At 33.1% G+C, this 24642-nt stretch overlaps 1 protein-coding gene across 1 annotated transcript in view; it reads right to left on the reverse strand.

Moving 5' to 3' along the window:
• Positions 1-8850: 8850 nt before the first annotated feature.
• The window catches only part of LOC108914644 (DNA topoisomerase 3-alpha), a gene marked incomplete at its 3' end in the record, with an annotated part of 91302 nt that continues 75510 nt past the window's right edge, over positions 8851-24642 (reverse strand). Inside the window, exons 11-14 of the mRNA XM_018720491.1 lie at positions 15482-15626; positions 15046-15417; positions 14758-14996; positions 8851-9049 (exon numbers count right to left, since the gene is read on the reverse strand). Coding sequence (XP_018576007.1) covers positions 8851-9049; positions 14758-14996; positions 15046-15417; positions 15482-15626 — 955 coding nt within the window. The remainder of the gene's footprint in view (positions 9050-14757; positions 14997-15045; positions 15418-15481; positions 15627-24642) is intronic.

The following is a 24642-nucleotide window of genomic DNA, read 5'->3' on the forward strand; positions in this document are numbered from 1 at the left end:
ATTATCATTATCATTATCATTATCATTATCATTATCATTATCATTATCATTATCATTATCATTATCATTATCATTATTATTATTATTATTATTATTATACTAATGAAATTTATACAACACATATTAGCTTGCATACATTTTTCGCGTTTAATGCACGGCAATCAAATTTGTATTTGAATAAAAGTGTCTATTTATTCATCGAGCTTGTAAAATTATGGATGAAATCTGGCAACATTGCCATGGCGTGGTTGAGTCAACTGTTATTACTGTCAACTTTGCGCGTATTCTGTAAACATGAATGACCATCCAAGGTACAAAGGAAAAGTAATATAAAATGCGTATGAAACAGAATGTGGATTGATGAAAAAAAAGTCCATATGATAACTATCAAGAAGTTCAGTGTATGATAGTGAGACGTCGCCTTGTCAAATTGAAGATTATGACAGAACATATGTACTGTTCGTTTTGCAAAGAGATCCTTTCAATTTTTGTTTCAAATTGCTATTATATTGCATTAGATCACGAAAAATTTATTCAATATTAATTATTACTACATATGTTTTCGACTGGAATAATTTTACAGTCTATAATCGAGCTATTCAAATATAGCGTGTCAGTCGAAGCGTTAAATACAGCGTACAATGTTGCCATATTTCCTTTCATTGGATCAGATGTTTGTTCAAATTTGTCAAAACGTTATATATTCATTCCTTATCTCAATAATTACATTGTAAGTGCATATTTTTATTGTTTTAAAATGTTTAGTAATATTTAAATCTTTAATTACAATTTTATTTTCCCGATCCTAACCATTTTTAAGAGCAATATCCACGTTTGATTAAAATTTTTTCTCCAACTCCCATAAGAGCCTGTGTATAAGAGCATAATTTTTAATATCATTTTTGAAAAAAACTACATTTGAAATAATGTTAATTTCGTTAATACAATAGCTTCAATGCTCATGAATTTTCGCGCAACCCCAAATTAAAAAAATAATCATCGCGATACGTTCATTATTAACCAAGGCTAATTATATATGGCTAATTTTTCCAGCACTATCGATTTGAAGTCGCTCGATCAGTTTTCTGCGCGCACCAGGCGCGCAGCGCGCATGCGTCCACTCGTTCGCTAAATTTGAAAAATTAAATATGAAAAATTAAATTATCAGTAAATGCATATGTCAATACAACTATTTAGGTACAAAAGCAACTAATGATCGAAACTCTACAAAGCCTGAGCTTGAGAAAAATGAATTAAAAACAGCATCTTCTTAGATAACAAATTCGGCCAACGCCAAACTAATGAAGCTTTCGGACTGAAATTTTTACCACTTATTAAGGGTGCAAAGAGCTTCAAAATTCCTGAATTACAAGTGCCTGCGATGAAAATTGCATTAATTATTAGTAATTGAAAAAAAACGGCAATTATCGGAATTTAATCGGACTTGTTTCATTTTACAGGTTTACTTCATACTTACCTTTTTTGTATAAACCTTTTTTCGCTATGAATAACAATTTTTTTATGCCAGTCAAAAAACCACTTTTCCATAACTTTGACCATTTTTTAAATAAAGTTTCCCAACTAGTCTCGAGTTGATTTTTTGATATTTTGTTTATAACACGTTTCCGAACAATATTTCGCAGAAAAACTTCTAATAGTTTTTTTTTTCCCGAAACAGGCTGTTTCATGTCTATAATGACTGGACTATATGTTTTACTAATGTTTACTATTTTACTGTTCACTACAATTTTTAATTATAAATAAACCCTTGTTTTTGACATTTCTAAATTATTTTAATTATTTCAACTATTAACATTGGAAGTTTCAGAGCCAAATGTCTCGGAAACGGTACGGTAAAAGTCTACCATTTTTGTGTAAAAAAGTTGGAAAATAAGAATTTGATACCAAAGATGAGATATCTTAAAGTACAAAAAATTATGTTGTTTTCAACACATTCAAGCTACGGCAGCTGGCGCCCTCTATGAACTATAACCAAAATGTGAACAAATTTCAATTCCTCTACCCAAAGAACCCCAAACTCCAAAACTTTGTGTAGATATTTGCATTTATTAAGAAATAATAATAGTAATGTAATAGGTAAACTAAAATAATATTTTACATTTAACAGTCTGTATCTCTTTAACTATCAACTTTTGGACTAAGGTAAGTAAGGCTAAATCGCAATATTTTGGCATCGGTAATCTACCCATAAATTTTTGCCCATTACCTCGGGACCACCCTGTATATTACAGTAACTAGAAAATAGTAGCAGCGTGAGGTTTGTATGAGGAAGTTAAACATAAATTAATGGTACTAACTCCTAATCATTTAGTTTTACAATCAGCATTAGAATACGAATATAAAATTAAAGGAGAATAAATAATAACCGTGTGAAATTTACCTGAGCTCTCAATTAATCTCACTTAATTAATTAATCAATATTCAGAATAAATCAGATTAACTGAGGTTTCAGGTAAATAAAATACAACTGATAATAATTAACGAAGTTGGTAACAAATAAAATGCAGTTTATTACTGTGGTACCGATTTTCATCAGTGTATCTGCTTCTGCTTGTGGAATATTAAAAGGTATTCCAATATTCTATTATGTATTACAAAACAAGAATAGAAATTTAATTGATAAAAGCCTAATTTATATTAGCTAAACAGTGGCATTCTGTAGTTTAAATCTAAGCAAAATCCAATCCTGATGCGAATGCTTATGAATAGCAGTAGAGCAGTGGTAGTAGTGGAGGCTAGCTTCCACTGTTCAATTAGAAAGACTTATGAATCTATGGTGGAAAAGCTATAGTGAAATGAAAATATGTGGCCCTTATGTATGTATTTGGTATTTATAGAGGAGCAAAGCCTCTGATGTATTTTTAGTGGTTTATTAATAGGTGCAATATTGACTTGTTATAGAAAAGTAGTCTATATTGTATTTCCGATATAAAAATGAATAATTCTTAATTATACAGGGTGTTTCTGAAATAAGTACGTTCCTTGAAAAGGGCGATAGAGGGCACAAAAATGAGCAACTTTTATTAAGCAAGTGATGGTCTAAATGCTTCTATTTTTGAGAAAATTAATTAAGAAAATTCATCATTTAATGTAAGCCGACCCTGTGCATCTTGTACACGTGCACAGCCAAAATGCTTCGGACTCACTACATGCGTGAAGCACTAATTGGCTAACGTTCCAGTGACTTCCACAATCAAGCAAATCTGATGGTAGGTCTATAGTCAGTATGTCTTGTGTTCTTTAGTTGTGTGTTGTAGTATTAGCCAGGGTATAAACTGTTTTCTGATCAAGAACTAGCAGATATGGTGTTAATGTACAGAGAGTGAGACTTGTCATTAGTATTACCATAACAGACGATAATCTAACAGTAGAACAATGCAAAAGACAGTTCAAAAGTTACGGGATACCGGGAATGTCCACCTGACATATGAAGGACGCAACATGTTTTCAACAGCGAAGAAAACATCATAAACCTCGTTGAAGAAGATCCGAGGCGCAGTACTCGTGATATTGGCCGAGAAATGGGTGTATCTAACAGGACTGTGTGGCGTGGACTACGGAAACAATTATTACACCTCAATATGTACAGGGTGGGCAAATAAGCGAGGTAAGCGGCTGTATCTCAGAAACTAATGATCGTAGAGAGCTACGGTAAAAAATTTTATAGGTAAAGTGGGCAAGGGAAAATGCTGGAAATTATTTTCAAGTTTCCAAGATGGCCGCCAGTGGGCGTTTCCACCATCTTGAATTACATAAAGTTACGTTTCTCGCGATTTTCCCCAATGAATGTAACAAAAAAGTATTTGCGTTTTAATGTTAACTTAAAGTCGAATATTTTTTGTAAAAACAATTTTTCTCTATCTTTCGAAATAAAGTGGTGGGGGGTATTTGAATGTTGTTTTAAATAAATGCCTGTAACTTCGAAACGGCTTAATGGATTTGGATAAATTTGGTATCATTGAAAAGAGCATTTCTTGGGCTTTTAGGTTTCTCGTAATCATGACAGTTGCGACCTACACGGCCGCCGATAGAGGGCGTTATTCGATATTATAACCAAAATATTGGATTTTCTCAAAAAATTTAAATGCGATGATATGACTTTTTTTAGACTAGAAAATAGACAAATGACCAACCAATAAGCCTGCGCAAACCGCATCTTAATATCTTTTTCCTAACTCAAATTATTAAAAAAAATACTAAACCAGGAAAATTCATATATCCCCATTTAAAAATGCATCGGTTGCTTTCGATAAGAAGGCAAGTAGTAGGCCATGGAAATAAAAGACAAACTCCTCTCTAAAATATTCACAAGAAATGTCAGTTTATTTAGTGCTGTGATTTTAAGTCGCACGTTTTCGTATTTATAAGCGATTTTCCTTTTAAATAAAGTTGTGGTCCTGAAAAGGACCGATTTTGAAAAAAGATTAATGCCTTCTGTGTTCAAATTGCCTTCCGTCATATTCCACACATTGTTCCAGTCTTTCTTGAGTCGACAGAACCGCAGCCTCGATTTCTACCGCTGATAGTTGACGAATTGAGTTTCGAATTCTGTTTTCCATATCCATTCGTGTTGTTGGTGGAGTTTGAAAAACAATGTCTTTTAAGCGTCCCCACAAGTAAAAATCAAGACATGTCAAGTCCGGAGATCTTGCCGGCCAAGGAAATAGGCTTCCCCTTCCTATCCAGCGTTCTCGAAAGGTCCCGTTAATATGGTTTCGGACATTAATTGAATAATGTGCCGGACAACCATCTAATTGCAGAAACATAGTTCTCCTAGTTTCGAGTGGCACATCTTCCAACAAAATTGGCAAGTCGTTGATCAAAAACTCTAAGAAGCGGTTACCAGTTAAAGCTTGATCAAAAAAATAAGGTCCAATAATTCTGTCCCCAATGATACCGCACCACACATTTAGGCTCCAGCGTCCCTGGTGCTGCACTTCTCTTAACCAATGCGGATTTTCAGCGGACCAATAATGCATATTATGACGGTTTACTCTACCATCACTACTAAAGGTAGCCTCGTCGGTCCAGAGAATTTCCGTTAAGAAATTTCTGTTTTCCTCAAGCATGCCTAGCATCCATTGACAATAATTTAATCTATTATCGAAATCTTGTTCATTTAGCGCCTGGTGCAAAACTATGTGGTAAGGATGTAATCTAAAAGTAAAAAACAACATATGCGTAAAAATAATATAATCAGAATAACACTGAATTGTGTATTTGAGAGTATGTGCTAAGATACTTGGAATAAGATAAAATTATTTACCTATAATCTTTCAAAATATTTCTAACAGTTGTTCGTGCTATTCCCAAGTCTAGAGACAATGTTCTAGTTCCTACATGTCTATCAAATTCTATGTAAGCCAAGACATTGATAATGTTTTCTTCGGTCCTTCCATTGCGACGCCTGCGACGTTTAGGACGACGAAAACTTCCAGTATCGCGTAATCGCTGTACCAAGCGCGGAAACATTCTTCTCCCGTAATGACGGCGATCTGGATACCGTGCCGCGTACTGTCTTGCAGCTATAGCTGCATTTTGAAAACACTCGAAATAAATCGCAATCATGTCAACGGCTTCATTATTTGTGAGAGGCATTTTGATTAAAAAGTACTCAAATTATACGCAATCAACAATATTAGGCTGCGTGTGACAAAAGTTTGACGTTACTTGGCAATATTTTTGTTAGGCGATTGTCGTGTCCATGGCCTACTACTTGCCTTCTTATCGAAAGCAACCGATGCATTTTTAAATGGGGATATATGAATTTTCCTGGTTTAGTATTTTTTTAAATAATTTGAGTTAGGAAAAAGATATTAAGATGCGGTTTGCGCAGGCTTATTGGTTGGTCATTTGTCTATTTTCTAGTCTAAAAAAAGTCATATCATCGCATTTAAATTTTTTGAGAAAATCCAATATTTTGGTTATAATATCGAATAACGCCCTCTATCGGCGGCCGTGTAGGTCGCAACTGTCATGATTACGAGAAACCTAAAAGCCCAAGAAATGCTCTTTTCAATGATACCAAATTTATCCAAATCCATTAAGCCGTTTCGAAGTTACAGGCATTTATTTAAAACAACATTCAAATACCCCCCACCACTTTATTTCGAAAGATAGAGAAAAATTGTTTTTACAAAAAATGTTCGACTTTAAGTTAACATTAAAACGCAAATACTTTTTTGTTACATTCATTGGGGAAAATCGCGAGAAACGTAACTTTATGTAATTCAAGATGGTGGAAACGCCCACTGGCGGCCATCTTGGAAACTTGAAAATAATTTCCAGCATTTTCCCTTGCCCACTTTACCTATAAAATTTTTTACCGTAGCTCTCTACGATCACTAGTTTCTGAGATACAGCCGCTTACCTCGCTTATTTGCCCACCCTGTACAAAGAGTTCAGGTATTAAATATCGATTTTTAGCCCCGTGTGGAATTTTGCCTGGAATTCGACATCAAATAGCACAAGATCTGGATTTTACAAGCAAGGTGCTTTTTACGAATGAATGTCGTTTTACTAGAACAGCATACTAAATTTTCACAATATTCACTATTGGTGTGATGCAGCTCCTCCTGTTCCAGAGAGATCAGTTTTTAGTAAATGTGTGGTGTGGTGTTTTTGGTGATAGAATTTTGACCGTCGTTTGGAAGCATGTTTGTTAGCACATGGAAACAACTTTGAACCATTTTTGTAGTGCATATCGTCTATCGGTAAGTAATTCGTTTAATTTTTGTGTTACTTTTAAACGAGATTTGAATAAATTTCAGCATCAAACACAAAATTTAAACCGTCAAAACCGCCATCAGCGCGGCACGCGTAACTTCGCTATCAAAGGTACAACTGGCTGCCGCACCAGGGACGGCTTTAAATTTGTTTAAATCTTTATCTGAAAATTTTTTTGGCAATTTAAAACATAATGTTTTGGAATATCAGTTGCTTATTTACATGGCCTCTATCACTCATTTCAAGGAATGCACTTATTTCAGAAACTCTCTGCATATTACCAGTTGCAAAAAAATATATACTAGCTGTTACAAATTCGCTTGTCACTACAGGGATCTCGAAAACGTTAAGAGATACAAACTAGCTTAAATGGGGGAAATTTGCGTAATTAGGGGACCAACATTATGCCTTTTAAAAAGCAAGGCTAACATGATTAGTTTTCGAAATACTTGAAAAAAAGCGAAATTTTGGAAATCCGTTTTTGTTTCATTTCAGCCTTGTTTGAGGTAATATTGAAAAAAGAAGAACACTTTCTCATGGCCACTTTTTGCCCTCTATCGAATGTCATAATCAATTTTTATATGTAAAGTTTCATCTCTCCAGAACCATCATCAACTTCATTTTTTTTAATACGACCTTGGAAATTTTATTACATTTTTTGCAAGCCTTCATGACCCCCAATACTGTACTGCCTCAGCCCGAACCAGATTCAGACGTTTTGTCGAAAAATTCATCTTCAGTGTATTCGTTCCAAATTTATCTAAATTTTTTATTTAAATTTCTTTGTTTATTGAATTATCCTACACTGTAAGTGTCGTTAGTCCCTGTGAAATCCATCTAGTTATTTAAACTATTACCACCACGCATTAAAATAAAACATTATTAGAATTTTATTCCCGTGTCCATACTTATTTCTAGGCTTCTGGAGTGATCAAAATTCAAACAAATTCAGATCTATTTTTTTTTAGTATACTCATACAAATACATCTGACATGCCCTTTCACAGTTGCGGTTACAGATACCTATAATAAATTCCGATAATATTACGCTGATCTTCATTTTCAACCTTTGCCAAAACGAAAATGTTTTTGAACATTTACTGAAATTCTTTAAAGAATAATATTCAGTTGGCGTTTTGATTGTTCATATGCATTTTTAAGAATTAATTTGTCATAATGAAGTTAAAATTGTAATAATGTTTTAATTTTGACACAACAACTTATTGAGTTATGTATGACAAGTGATGGTAATAGTTAATAATAATAAATGTTTTATTGTAAGGCCTGGTGGTAATAGTTTAAATAACTAGATGGATTTCACAGGGTCTAACAACACTTACAGTGTACGATAATTCAATAAACAAAGAAATCTAAATAAAAAATTTAGATAAATTTGGAACAAATACACAGAAGATGAATTTTTCGAGACAAAACGTCTGAATCTGGTTCGGGCTGTATAGTATTGGGGGGTCATGAGGGCTTGCAAAAAATGTAATAAAATTTCTAGGGTCGTATTTAAAAAAATTAAGTTGATGATGGTCCTGGAGAGACGAAACGTTACATATAAAAATTGATTATGCCATTCGATAGAGGGCAAAAAGTGGCAATGAGGTGTTCTTCTTTTTTCAATATTACCTCAAACTAAGTTGAAATTAACAACGGATTTCTAAAATTTCGTTTTTTTTTTAACTAATCTTGTTAGCCTTGATTTTTTAGATCCCTGATTACGCAACTTTGCCCCCATTTAAGCTACATCGTACTTCTTAGCGTTTCCGAGATCCCTGTAGTGAGAAGCGAATTTGTAACAGCTTGTATTTACTTAAAATATTCTGAGGAGCCCTCCCTGCCTCCTCTGAAAAGCCACTATTGCTAGACAGCTTTAAAAAAATTTACATTTTTGTATATACTAATGTATAACTTAAATTTTTTTGCAAGTGAAAATATTTACAGGGCATTAACTACCTATATCGCCTATATTTTTCACAATTCACCCCAATTTCGCCAGCCAATTTTTTGTAATGTGCGTTCAAGATCAGGAGCCAATACATTTGAAACGTATAGTAAGCTGATGCATTACAAAACAAAATACTTCGTAAGCAGTTACCTTCCTGTCCACATATTCCACATTTTCTTTTTGCCCTTGTTTGACCAGTGTAAGGAGTCACTTTATTGGAAGCAGGTTTTTGTTTTCCTTTATTAGATTTGCCTCTCCAATTTGAATTATTTCCATTCCAATTTCTTCTTGTAATGTTACCACCTCCTCCCCAGTCATCATCTCCTTCACCTCCAGTATTTTCATTGGTCTAATACGATTGATTAAAATACATAATAAATTTATTTCTTATTATGAGTTATTCATATAACTATAATTAAAAGCGTTAATTTAAATGAAATTAATCTAAATTTTTCTTTTAATTTCAAATTGCCAACTAATTGTCGAAAATTATTTATATATTTTTTTAAATGTATTTATCTTGAGGTGTACACAAACCTATAGAATATAAATTTTTTGAGATATTTAAAATAGTTTTTTAGTAAAAAGCATATGCAATTTTGCACTTCCAATAGTATTTTTTCAACTTATTTGCAATCTTTCGGAGATGTTTCTACCCTTTGCTATTTGAATTGATAGTATAGGACAAAGATATACTCGATGTGCACTGTTGTACAAAAGTACAAATAAATCGAAGATACTGTAAAAATTTTGACATTGCTTGGGTACAAATGCAGTTTTCATAAACATTTTAATATTCCCAAAATTTAAGAAACCATATTAGCGGTTTTTTTTATTAAAAATTTGTCAAACATTAAACTTAACCCCTCAAAATGCTTCTGTACAGAACCTTCATAAATTATTACAAGCCACATGACCGCAAATCTTAGGCAACCAACACTGCAGGGCTCGTACTGTCAACTAAAAATTCTTACGGCTGATTCTCACTTAGGAGTTTTTAGCGGGGTTTTGACTCCGGGGTTTTAAGTGAACCCATCAGCTGTTTGCAAGTCTTTTCAAGGTCAAGGGTGAAATCCTTTATGCATGCACATTTATTAGTTTATTCCAGGGTTGGTATAGTCGAGTCAAATCTAGTTGTTTTTATGTTCTATGATGGTAGGCATTGACAGTTGCCGATGCTGGGTGGGAAAATTTAGTTTAATTGTTCGTTTGTTAAATAAAACATAAATATAACAATATTAAAAAGCTTGTTATGGAACCAGGAGAAACAATATTGCTAGCTGCAATAATCTGTGGGGCAGCAAGTGTAATAATGCCTCAACGAAGGCAACTTTAATAACTCATCTTTAATTGACCTTATTGCAACCTCTCTTTTTACTTTATTTTTATACTGAACGTGTTTTAGATTGTATAAAATAGGTTGATTTTGTTACAACTTTATTAAAGCCATAACAGCCTCCTTCCCTCAAATAAATCTTCCTTTTGCTGCAGTTTCACAGGTTTCACTCATTTTTATTGTTTTTTCCATTACCACATTCGATAGTTCCCACTCGTAAGCCATGAAATTTAAATTTTTATTCTACAACTATCACCCTATAAATAACAATAAATAACCATAACCCTAGATTATAAACACATAAACATAAAAACTGTCGTAAGTAACGCTAACAAAACGAAAAAATCCCTAGTATTTGTCAAAAGCACGTTATCAACTCACAAATCTAGTGAATTTTCACAAAAAACTTGTCACCCGCAACAGAAAAATAGAAACATGTTCAAATTTCAAAGGTGAACACTCAGGGTTTTTTACAAGGCTCATAACACGCAAGTGTGTACTGAAAAGTCCTGGGGTTTTGATGCAGGGTTAAAACCCGGGGTGAAAACCCATAAGTGAGAATCCGCTTTTAAATCTTAGCATCTACGCTCAAGATAATGCGACGATTGCTGATTGGTTGAATCATTACACCGAACACCTGCCGGTAAAACAGAAAGTTGTGTTTTAATGCAATCTTGATCTTGTTTTAATAATTTTTAACTTTACCGAAATTTAATTGGCAACATGAAGGAAATAAAATCACTGTTCCAAACAAAATTACTGATCATGTGGCTTGTAATCATTTATGAAAGCTCTGTACTAAATTTGATTAAAAAAATATCAAACGGTATTTATTTAGTTAAATATTTAAAAAACAACAGATGTATTACAAGAAGCTTTAAGTTCTTGGGAAGTTCATAGAAAGAAAATATTCTTATTATTTTATAATAAAAGATTATTTTCTTGGAAGTTTATAAATTATATACTGCATAAATATTTAAATTATATCAAATTTTAATTAATGTAACCAAATGTAATTATCAATTTAACTCACACATTAGAGATAGCTCAATTTGGTAATATTCGCATATATATTCAAATATTTTGCTATGAATATCAGAAAAAAATTATACACGGTGTTTCAGTTTGGGTGAATCACACTTTAACCACAAATAGAACTCAATAAATAATTTAGAATTGACTTATAACGCAAGGGTCTAAGTCTCACCGTTTTCACAAACTTTTTGCAACACACAAAACAGTGGCGTATAGTGTTTTGAAATCTCTGAAAAATATTAGGTATTGAATTTATTCTTACACATTTAGCAATCAGTAGAAAACGATAAATATCAACGTAGTATCTTCTTATTTGATTTTCCAATTATCTAAAGACCAGCAAATTTTACCAATACTTTACAAGAATACTTTATCGCCACAAATTGATTGTACATTTTAAAAACATTTAAAATTATTTTAAAAGCCAGTGGCATAGAAATTTTTTTCAAAAAAGCCCCCCCCCCCCCAATAACTACGCCACGGGAGTGTATTTTGGAATAAGTTACACATGAAAAAATAGTCCCTACTAAAAAAATGTCATCCCCCAAATTTTATCACTAAATATTTTTTGCCGTCAGTTTCTGTAAAATTAAACATTGTCTGCAATAATTCCAAAATGCCTGAACATTTCTATTTCAAATTTGCTATGCGTAGTTAGCACCTTAAGACCAATGTTTGATGTACTGCTAAAAATTTTATGAGCAGCGTCAACGTGACCCTTTTTTGAAAATATTTTCTACGCCACTGCAAATTTTGTCAAACGGGCACTATTTTCGTGTAAAGTGCTCTATCTATTCATGACAGATCCGGAGATATGTCCTGTTTGTATAATTGATGCCTTAAAAAATAAGACGTAATCAAGAAATATTTACCACACTTGGAGAAAATAATTGACGTGTATGAAAAAAAAAAAAGGAGATCTGGCAACCCTATTAAAATTGCACTCCCTTGAAGTTTAACTCTGAGTTTAATTGCAATAATATTGGGGGTGCCCCCCCTTGCCCCCCTTCAATTCTGCCTATGTGCAGTTAGGCGGTACAAAGAAATGTTTCCTGCACGAAAAACACCAAATCGGCAAATGTTTGATAATATCGATAGAAGATTAAGAGAAACGGATAAATTAAAAGCAACAAAAATTAATTCCGGACGACGCACAGTGGGACAGAATCCCAAAAAGCTGGCCAAAACATTGTCTAACGGCTTTGAAATTTTCTACTCGGGGGTTTTCGGGGTCGCTGATAACAAATCCAATATCAATTTTGGCAAAAAAATGGCGGATCCAATATGGCGACTGAGTATATTATAAAATTCTTATTTTACGGTGAAATTTTCTATCTGGGGGTTTTACATTGCGCTAATTATGAACAAGATGTTTGTTTTTAAATAAACAAAATATTTTAATCGTAATTGCATCGGCAATGTATAAGAATCAGAAAGATTCCGGCGGGGAACTAGGTACAAATGAATTGAACAAAAAAATTAGATAAGAAAATTTTTTTTTTTCATTTGTACACTACATCTACATTGGATTAATCTAGTCACATTCACTATCACCCAATTGGCATGACACGTGCGCTTCAAGAATGAGAGCTGCATCGTCCACAATTTGGGAAGCAAGAGTATTCTTAATTATGCGGAATATCTCTTTCCCTGTCAATTGCTGTGCTTCTATAATGTTTGCAGTTCTTGAAATCCAATGAATAATATGGGATAACATCCCTCTAGGAGCCAAAACTAATCCATGAATAGAATCAACAGCGAGCGAAAACAAAAGATCTCACTATACTGTGACACTCTCGGTGACACTACTATATTGTGACATATTTTACTATGTTTTATTTTTTATTCAATGTATACACAATAATTTATTGAAGAGATATGTTTATTTATCCTTTTAAATAACTAATAACGAAAGAAGTTAAGAAATAATATATATAATAATGTGAGCGACCCCGAAAACCCCCTTATACCGAAATTTGCACGGCTTCAGAAAAAAAATCATATCTCCGTTCGCGCAAAAATGCGCAAGTTCATCGACCACGCATTTTTTTTGTTAAGATATAAGTAATTCAATAAAATATATTCCAAAGAACGAGCGAGGACGAGCGATAAAGTTATGACGGTAGTTCCATGAGACTCGTGTAACAGTCACATTCGAACTGATCCTGCAGGGACAAGAAATATACCTGCGCCTAAAGAATGGCTGTTTGGGGACCCTCGATATCCCTACTTCACATTCCTCAACAACAAAAACCCGAAATAAAACCTTGGTATTTGGCCAGCTTTTTGGGATTCTGTCGCACTGTACGACGGCATTATGCTAGAACTCTGGAATCTGAGGAAATGGTCCTGACAGCAATAGAAAATAATAATATGTTAAGTACCCGACAAATTTCTAGAAATTTAAACATATCACAGTCATATGGTTGGAGAACACTTCGCGAACAACAATTGCACTCTTATCACTTTCAATGTGTTCAACATTTACTACCTCAAGATTACCCACCAAGACTAGAGTGATCACGATGGCTGCTTGGCAGCAAATATCTTATTCACTGATGAAGCATCGTTTACGAGACAATAATGATTTATGGAGCAACAAAAATCCTCACGTCATTCGAATAACAAATTTTCAGCATAAGTTTTCAATTAACATTCATGCTGGCATTATTGGCGACACGCTCATTGGTCCTTTTAGGCTACCAAATAGACCAGATGGCCAGTCTTACCTTAATTTTTTAATGAATGATTTGAACAGCTTTTACATAAAATAAAAATCAGTTTTGGATTCTTCATTCAATTTGGAAGAAAAAAGTTCTCTTTAGATTTTACTGTGCAACTCAGCGTTTTCTTAAACATTCGTCAGTCATTACACATTATTTTGAATTTTAATGTTTTAAATAATCAACTTCTTTTGAGAAACTAAAAAATATCAATTTAAACAAATAAAAACGTTATTTTTCTCTTAAACTTTTATGCCAATACTTTGACATTATTTTTACTTTTTTAAAGTTATAATGAATTTTTTTTCAAAAAACGAAAAAATAATTTTTAAAGTTTAAAAGAAGTTTATTCTTTTCTTTTACTTATTTTTAAATTTTCAAAAACATGTTAATAATCAAACTGGAATATAGGAATATTAAACTTCAAAAATGAAAGCTTCGAAACTTTTTCTCCATCAAAACTGTTTCGATGCTGTGTATAAAGAAGCCCAGCACCACTAAACATATGCTCGTTAGGAACACTGGTTGGTGGTGTGACTAAATATTGCCTTGCTACAGGAAAAAAACCCAAGTGTTCCAAAGATTTTATTATTACATTAAATTTTTGTATTGGTTAAATACTCATGATTGGGTAAATAGATTTAATCTTATAGATTTCGTGTCAGTGATTTTGGTACCTAACCTAATACCCAGAATCACTACAAATGTGTGTATGACTTGCCTTAGACAAATGGTGTCAAATTTAAAAAATGAATATTTGCAGAAAGAGAAATAGAAATTAGAAATAATCGGAGTGCTTCTGATCATTCCACTCCCTAATCTTTTACTGTAATTATAAAGAGAGAATTGCAAAAATAGACAAAAATATGTATCTTTATACTTTTAATGTTTTGTGTATATATATCCCTGTACTTATTATTCTTTATTTATCAGTTTAAGTTTGCTCAACTAAGAATGTCTTACCTCATCTGCCCATTTAAAAAAATTGCACGAGTCACCTAATGGTTTTGGGCAGCTATAAAACTGTCGACCTGTATTAGGACCAGCTTTTGACACAGTTCTCAACACTGCTGGTTGGTGGCAGTTACAATGAATTCTATTAGTCTGCTGATCATCGTGGCGAACATTACTACTTGTTCCATCATCAACAGCCCACAAGAAAAATTTACAAGTATCACTGGCACATTTATAAAACTGTCTTCCTGTAATCAAACGATGATTAACTTACATTAACTACAATAATCAAGTTACCTTTATTGGATCCATCTTTACGTACAGTAAGCAACAAGGCTTTATTATTACATGAACAAACGATGTCATCCTCTTGACCAGTGGAACCTACTATGCTATTGTTTGCATTTGTTCTTGAAGGCCCTGGCATGAGATTTACAGGAGTTTTATTGGTTTTAATGTTCAAATAATTTCCAGGTACCTCTGTATTATTTCTATTTTGATGTTTATCTCTATTAGAAAAATTATGATGAGTATGTGTTATAGAATTATCTATATTGTTAAATCTACTGACTCCATTATTCTGTTCATTATTTCTGTGTGCATTTGCATAGTTTCTTAAATTATTCCGACTCGAAGCATTTTCATTGATTCCATCATTTAAAGTAGTTGCTAAAAGTTATGAAAAAAAAAAGATAATAATTTGATGTTAATCTGACTAATATAGCACACGTACTTCGTCTCACTGATGAAGGATTTATATTTAATGTTTCTAGAACGTTCAAATCACAACCGCCTATGCATAAAACATTAGGGTTTGGTTCTCCGGGAAATGGATTCTGTTTAAATTTTAACTTCAACTGTTTAACATTTGGACCACACTAAAAAAATAATTAGTATTAGCTTCTATTCACTACATATATACAGGGTGTTGCAATATTCCATCGGTAAAATTATGCAGATAAATATCTGGCCAAAAGTGAGAAAAAAAATAATGAAAGATCAACAAAAAGTTTATATAAATGAAGAACTGCAAACGTTTTCTTTTTGAGATAAATTTGCGATGTTTTATTATTTTTTGTAATTTTCGTTTGTTTTCCATGTTTCTTGATAGACCAATGGTCACTGGCCGGTCAGATCATCGATTTGAAACCATATTAGTTTTGCTCAAAACTAGCTAATAAACCAGATAAAGAATGTGGAATGCTTAAGTGACTTTTTGATGAAAACTATATAAAACAAGAATATTGTGTGATAAAAATTTGAAGGATAAAACAAACTGTTCATAGTTGTCAAAATTGAAGTCAATGTCGCAACAAATCAATTCAGAGGACTTACCTGTACAGCGCCGGACTGTCCATAGGGAAAAAAGGGAAAACTCTCAATGGGACGCGGCCCGAAAGGGCCGCTTGGCCCAACATTTAATTAGATATATTTCAAAAATTTGAAACTTTTTTAGAATGGAAAGCAGAAAAAAAAAATCAAAAATTTAGTCCCTTTTTAAACTTTATGTTTTTTTTGGGACAATTTATTTAACAGACATGCAAGTTAAACCATTAATGCTTTTGGGATAAAGGAAGTTCATTATTTGCAAAACCGCAAACAGGCGTGAGTTAAACTCTAATAGGCAGGGAGAAGCGAGTAATATATAGTAAAAATCTATAGTATCAATACTATAGTAAAACCGAATGTTAAAGACAATCAACGTAAAGAAAAATAAAAAAAATCTTGCAAAGACTGTGCTGTGTGCTGCTATAGAATTTTAAACAAGTATAATCTTCTGACGGGCACTTATCCAACGCTTAATTTAACATACAAATATCTCCTAACTCTTTCCTTTACGCAGATGGCTTGTGAGCAATTGTGTAGTATTTTAAAATTTATCAAAAATCGGTTGCGAAATTCCATCAGACAAGAAAAATTAGAAGATGAACTCTGAAAAAGATATTTTAAACAAGATCACAATTGACGCAATAATTGACTTACTAACTTCAAAACATCCAAGTTTTAGAAATAAGCTTTTACTATAATATTATTTTCAGATTTGTCAGATGTATTTTAATCGAAATTGCTGAAATGATTAAAATTAAGTTTCACATGTATGTAATTCAATTGCATACTATTAGGTTAATACATATGATTTAACAGTACGCTTTCCTTGGTTTTATTTTCGTACAAATAATTGTGGTTTATTCTAGAATTAAGTTCTTAGATTACAGCTCTCATATTTTCATGTCTTATTTAATATAGAATACAAAATCGTATTCTATGGTTCAAGCTTGATGGATTTAGAAAAGTCTCTAGTAAAAAGTTACCGAGTAAAGTGCTTAAAAGTAGTCGAATGCAAGGTAAAATTATCCACTGAAAAAAATAAAAGAAATCATAAACTAATTGATGGATAAAATAAATAATACATTTAAAAATTTTCAATCTTCTCAACTTTGGAAAACTCGACACAAAAAAACGACTATTTCAAAACTGTACACTAGAAAAACCCATTTACTTTTTACTATGGCAAACCAAGTCAGTTTAGAATTTTTTAGGGCCGCTAATTTGAAAAATTCCCAGGCCGCTTTTTTCTCCCAGTCCGGCGCTGTACCTGTATGTTCTAAAAATGTATAACTCTGTGGACTTTTTCAAATAGTAATTGATATGTGTATTTCATCAGTCTTTTAAAAAGTTTTGATAGTACTAATTATAATTACTATAACTATTACTAATTTGAAAGATTATCTTCAAAAATGTATAAAAATAAATGAGAATTGAAAAATCAAGTTCATATGAACTTTTTTCTTATATTCAGAGTATCACCTGTAGAATTTTGTAGGTGGGATATTGATAACTTTTACATGTTTATCAGAATTAAACTTTGATTATAACAATATTCGTTCATTAAATTAATACAATCTCCTATTAACGTTTTTATTAATTGATAGTAGTATTTACATCAAAAAAAGGAACAATAATAGCGTAACGTAGTAATGGTCAAGTGACACAGATGGCATAAAAGAGCAAATTTGATTTATTCTCTTAACATGCTCCTCTCAAATTTTGCGCTTTGACAAATTTTTAATCCCATTGCTTGTACATGACGATGATGTGCAAGTCCTGGTAGAGATTTGGTGAGAATATCAGCAGGCATTATCTCCGTTGGTACATATCTCAACTTTAGTTAATCATTTTTCACCAATTGACGTACAAAATGATATCTCGTGGCAATATGTTTGGTGCGTGAATGACAAGTAGCATTTTCTGCAATATACTTCGCTCCTCAATTGTCAGTTCCAAAATTTATTTTTGATAAATCAGTTAAGTCCAATTCCAACATTAAATTTCGCAAATATAGAGCTTCACGAGATGTTTCTGACAAGGCTACATATTCGGCTTCAGTAGACGAAATTGCAACTGACTGCTGTTTCTTCGAACGCCATGATATTGCTGCTCCACTTAATAGAAATACATATCCTGTATACGAGATTCTGTCAGTGATATCGTTTGCATGATCTGCATCAGGATAACCTTGAATCCCAAATGAATCTTTTTTAAATACTAAGCCATAATTTTTCGTACCTTGTAGATAACGCAATACACGTTTCGCTGCTGACCAATGAATATCTTCGTATTTTTCATTAAATTGCGATAATCTATTGACAAGCAACCGCTAAATACATGAGTGATCCAATTAACTGTCTGAATGGTTTTTCATTGCCCTTTCTTCGGTGTTGATTTCCATCAGGTAGCTTCACTTGAGAATCACTGGGAGTGTTCACTGGATTACATTCTTCCATGTGAAATTTTTTTAAGAGATCTTTTATATATCTCTGTTGACTTAATTCAATTTCACCATTTTCTTGATTAATTTCAATTCCTAAACAATGTCGCGCTAAACCTAGATCCTTCACTTCAAATTCCTTCGCAAGACCAGTTTTAATGTCATTTAGCTTCTGCTTATTCTTTGATATATATACTATATCATCAACATAGACGACTAAAATTGTATATTGATCTTCACTCATATTGTAATAAATACAAGTATCACTTGCAGCCGAAGTGAGTCCAAACCTCTGCAAGACTTCACTTAATCTCTTGTGCCATTGGCGACCAGCTTGTCGTAAACCATACAATGCTTTTTTCAGCTTACAAACCTTATTTTCTTGTGTTAACATTCGGAGCATTTCTTGAGCTTCTTTACCTAATTTACTATGTTTACCATACTTTCTAATTATTTCTTGTAATGCCTCTTGAATGTATTCTGGAGATTCCATAAATATCTCTTCTTCTAAATTTCCGTTTAAATAAGCTGCAACAATATCTAATTGAAATACTGGCAATTTTTCACGTGCAGCTAATGCCATCAAAAGTCTAACAGAGTCTAATCTTGCTACAGGTGCAAATGTGTCAGTGAAATCTACTCCTTGTCGCTGTGTAAACCCACGAGCTACAACTCGAGCTTTTCTTCGTTCAAGCGTTCCATCAGGTTTTAGTTTATTTCTAAGAACAATTTTGTATGTGACAACAGTTCTGTTTTTAGGACTTTCGACTATTTCCCATGTGTTATTTTTAATCAAACCCCGAATTTCTTCAGTGATGGCTTTCATCCATTCAGCTGCTTCGTCTACAGTCATTGCTTCCTTCAACGTTATATTCACAAGATTTGCTTCTTCAATTATGTCGCCTTCATTTTCTATGGCATCAACGAATATTTCATCATCACTAGGATCTCCTTGCGTTTCAGTATCTTCGTAATTCTCATATTCCTCTTGATCTTCGTTTACATTTGCTGTTTGCTCAGTATTATAAATTTTTCGCGGTTTTCCTCGTGTACCTAATCTCTCCAAGCGTGGTCTTCCTGGCCTCCGATGCAAAATTGGCTCTAACTGTTGATCTAGTTTATATTCTTGTTAATTTATTTGCTCATCTTCCATTTCTTCAATTTCTTCCTGAACACTAATTGGTATATGGACATTGGACACATTCTATCTTAACTTCACCACAGTCAAGAGTTTTATTTTCTTTTTCTTCATTTAAAAATTGATTTTCCAGGATTCGTACGTCTCTAGCAATAACAACTTTTTTCTCGATTGGAATCCATACTCGGTAACCTTTCAATTCTTCAGAATAACCTACCAGAACTCCTTCTTGTGATCGTGGATCAAACTTTGACTTTCCTAACCTTTTTTCTAAAACAAACGTCTTTGCGCCAAACACTTTCAAGTTGCTCAAATCCGGTATTTCTTTGTTCCAAGCTTCAAATGGAGAATGACTATCCAAACTAGATGTTGGGTATCGGTTTCTCAAATAATTTGAAGTAGCCACTGCTTCAGCCCAAAATCCAGAATGTATCAAAAGACACCGTGCCATTTCAATTAATGTTCTGTTCTTTCGTTCTGCTACTCCGTTTTGTTGTGGTGTATGAGGAACAGTTAGATGTTGACAAATACCATTTTTCTTCAGAAACTCATCAAACTCCTTATTACAATATTCTTTTCCATTATCTGACATTAAACATTTTATTTTACAGCCAGTTTGTGTTTCAACACGTGCTTTATATTCTTTAAAAGCTTGAAAAACGTCACTTTTATTCCTAATAAACCGAACTTCACACCATCGAGTGCTATCATCAATAAAAGTGACAAAATAACGAGCGCATCCCAACGACTCTACTCTTGACGGTCCCCAAACATCAGTGTGTATTAATTCCAATTTTGTTGTATATCTTTTAGACTTCTTGGGAAATGGTAGAACAGTCATTTTTCCTTGTTAGCATACATCGCATGTTTCTAACTTCTTTTCTTCATTTATCTTGATTCCAACGGCTAATCATTTTCTCGAAATTTCCAACAAGTCTTCTTTATTCAAATGGCCAAGACGATAATGCCATAACTTCAAGTTTGCAGAATTATTACTTGCTGCTACATTTGTTTGCTCTTTACTACCGCAAACATAGTACAAATTACCAACTCTTTGTGCCAACAATTTTACCTCACCGTCTTTCCCAAAAATAGTTGCACCAGTTTTGTGGAAGCTGACGGTATTTTCGTGATCCTCGCAACAGACAACAGATTAGTTCTCAATTCTTTTACTAACAATGTGTCATTGAGTTTTACTGACCTATTTATTTTCCCATCCGTAGTAATAACTCGGGCAGTTCCTTTTGCTACAATTTCAGTCTGTACATCACTGGCTAATAAAACACTTCCATTTGTTGACATCATGTTGAGAAATGCTGTTTCATCATTACACATGTGAAACATGCAGCCACTATCTAGACACCATCGATCATCACTTGGTGTTTGTTTCGTATGTAAAGCTTCTTCCGTAATTTTCTCTGTTACTTGGAACACATCCTCACCTTGGGACTCAACTTTTGACGAACATTCTTGTTTATCGTCACTTACTTTATTTGGACAATGGACAGCTTTATGCCCACTTTGATGGCATATAAAACAATTGTATTTGAATGGTTTGTTTAAACTACTGTTGTATCTACGTGGACCTCTTTGATATCCACTTCTTTGATATCCACCTCCTTGATGTCCACTTCCTTGATATCCACCTCCTTGATGTCCACTTCCTTGATGTTCACTTCCTTGGTATCCATTTCCTTGATATTCTCCTCCTTGATGTGACTTGAAATTTCTCCAATTTTGTCTAACCAACATAGCTTCAGAATCATCCGTATCTCGTTGATTTCTAGCATCATATTTTTCAATAACTTTTTCTCGAAGTGTATCCGGCTTGGGTAATTCATTTTGAGATTCCATTGCACATCTGAACATTTCAAAACTTGGTGGCAATGCGTTGAGAAGTAATGTTGATTGTAAGTCGTTGTGCATCTCGACGCCCATAGCTGACAGCTTGGCTATTATATCAAAAAACTCCATCATCTGTGTATGAAGATCATCATTTTCAGTTATCTTGTAAGAAGTTACACGTTTTAATAAACTTGCCCTTTTTACGGGTCCGGTGGAAGCGTATTCTGATTTTAACTTATCCCAGATTTATTTTGAAGTCTTCAAGCCTTTCACCATTCGTAATAAACTCGGATCTATTGCAATTATTAGATCTGATTTTGCTTTAGCATCTTCATCTTCCCACTTTTCAATATTTTGAACTGACGTTGACGTTTTATCACCTTCCACTGGTTCGGGCTTTGGTTTTTTTCCATTCATATACACCCATGTTCCATTTTTAACCATTACAGCTTCGATTTGCATTACCCAAGTATCATAATTCTCCTTTGTGAGAGGCTTAATTGTACTTGATGACAAAGACATTATTTGACTTTTACTGTTTCATTTACTTTTCACTTTTCACTTCTCATTTAATTTTCAAGGCGGTCTGGGCCCATAACCTGATAACTTTTACAGATATTGAGACAACTTGTATTTTAATAACTTATGACATCTTATGTATAGGCTTTGTCTGAATTATTGTAAAATATGTTTATTTATTATAAGCATATTCATATCCATAATGGAAGATTTAAACTTGGTGGTAATGTTTGCAGGTTGCATTTAACATTATTTGATAAATATTATTTTTCTTGTATTCAGCATTTCAGTATTATTTAGTTTCACTACAAAATATAAAAGAAAAAGGCATTAAAAGTAGATAACTTCCTATCTCAAAATAAGTGTGACACTTTTGTAATAATTCACAGTAATTAGTTAACAGTCAAATCTCTATACAGGGTGTTCGTTTTAACATCCTCACTGACGTTTTCTTAGAAACTAAAAGACATATTTTAAATAGGTGCATGCCATAGGTAGGAGACAGTAAATGGTACAAGTCGTCATCAACATATTTTTTTATCTTCATTTTTGTCGATAGTGTTGCGCAAAAATTCCATTTCAGGTGTACCAAAGCCATATGAAGGAACTTATAGAGTGTTCTTTGCAGAAAACACGAATGAATTGCTGAGCTTGGACAAAATACGGGACTTATAACGGAACACTATCACTTTGTCTATTCAAGCCAAGGATTGTAGACAGTGCGGTCTGCTCAGGATGTGACTTGGTGGATGAAACTCCTCTGCATATTCAGGATTTGCACGTAGTAGAATGCTGCTCTAGGGAAAACACTTTTTCGATTCCAAGGAGCTGAGAGAAGTGTTGGTAAGGAAGCTTTTGGACTTTATTAAAAGTATGAAGCTACTTGCTGAATAGTTTTGAACAGTGGGATGCACATTAGGCCTAATAAGGCCGTGTTACTACAGGACTTGAATATAATCTAACCACAGAAATAATAAAAAGAAGTGATGTAGTTGAAATAATAAATGGAATAACGTGTACTCATTTTTGTTTTCAAATTCTTTTTATTTCTATTGCCAGTTCTAAATATTTTTTACTTTTCTGAATATTTTTTATTATATTTTGATCAAATGGTACTGCTATATAAATAGACCTTTTTAGTGTCCTTGTCCTCAGTAGGAACTAGAAGAACTTTTCTTGGAGCATGCGCATTGAATACACAACATCATAGAGTTATTATACTTATAACCTCTATCTTTTGTATTTATAACCTATTTTAGTATGAGTGATTTAGGATGTTGATCATTTTCTGGCTTCCGAGTTGAGCGAAGAAGAGGAGTTTGATATTCTTAGGCATTCAATTAACTTCACAGAGGACAGATATGTGATAGTTCATAAACTGTTCCAACATGATTTCCAGGACTGGTTCATAATAGTAATTATCAAGCGCATGCGTACACAATAATTCATTACTGATTTTGAACCAATTCTGAATTTCTTGTTGGAATGAACCTTATATCAATTACTGAGCATGCGGCGCATTAAAATTAATTTCAAGTAAACAAAGTAGCCTCGCAACAGGATATCATTCAAGAAAAGTTTGGTTATGGTTAAGAGTACGACTATAATAAAATACTTGAAGAAAAAAACACTCCATAAACACATTGACACAGTACAACATCAAGAAAAACAATAAAATTTGAGCAGCCTGATCCAATTTAACTATTCAAGTGAATTAATTCGTTTAGAGCAATTTGAGTCCTATAAATTTTTAGCGAATAAAAACGTCCGGAGCAGTGAAAGGGTTAAAATTGTGATGTTGAACATACATGAATTTTTAGATATGCTAATAATAAGGGTTCATTTATAATTCCGTTAGACAAATAATACCAAGCACTAAGAAAGAACATGAGTTTTAATATGCCATACATAATTTAAAATCATGACCTATACTCCGCGGTCGAAATTATAGAGAGTGACTCATCGCTAGCTTATGGACTAGTAAGGGGGATGAAGCGTGCCGGGAACGAAAATCCATTGGCGTGTCTGCGTAAAAGGCAACAAGATATAGAAAATATTGAAAAAAGACAATAAAACATAACATTTAATATTTTTTTAAGCTTTGCTATAACCGGCACTTTGATCCATTTTAATTATTACAGCATTTTAAAACGTCCCAGTTGTGTTTTTTTAATTTATAAATTTATTATAGCCATGGAATTAGACCCCTCGTCTACGCTTATGCTATGATGTTTCTCGGGATGGATAAATCAAGTCCGTTTACACCCACTAAAAAAGCATTTCCCTATTCCCTAACAAGTGCAAAAGACAGATAGAATATAGATCGACGTTCAGTGTAACTCAATCTATAGACGATTATAGATTCTATCGATGTGCGAGCGGCACAAAGATAAATAATATTGAACCGTATAAAAATCATTTTATATTTTATACGCATTATGGTAATAGCAGTGGCGGCTCGTGAAGGAGGACTCTGGGACTCCGCCCCCACAGATATTTTCAAACTGTAAACTTAAAATAATGTATTTATTAAATCAATAAAAAATCTAAATAGTATGCATTCAATATGTCATATATGTTAAGTTGGTTGCATAAAGTGGATGTACTCCGTGAACGTACCAGA

This window comes from Anoplophora glabripennis, unplaced genomic scaffold (genome assembly GCF_000390285.2).
Source record: "Anoplophora glabripennis isolate ALB-LARVAE unplaced genomic scaffold, Agla_2.0 scaffold1189, whole genome shotgun sequence".
Lineage (NCBI taxonomy): Eukaryota > Metazoa > Arthropoda > Insecta > Coleoptera > Cerambycidae > Anoplophora > Anoplophora glabripennis.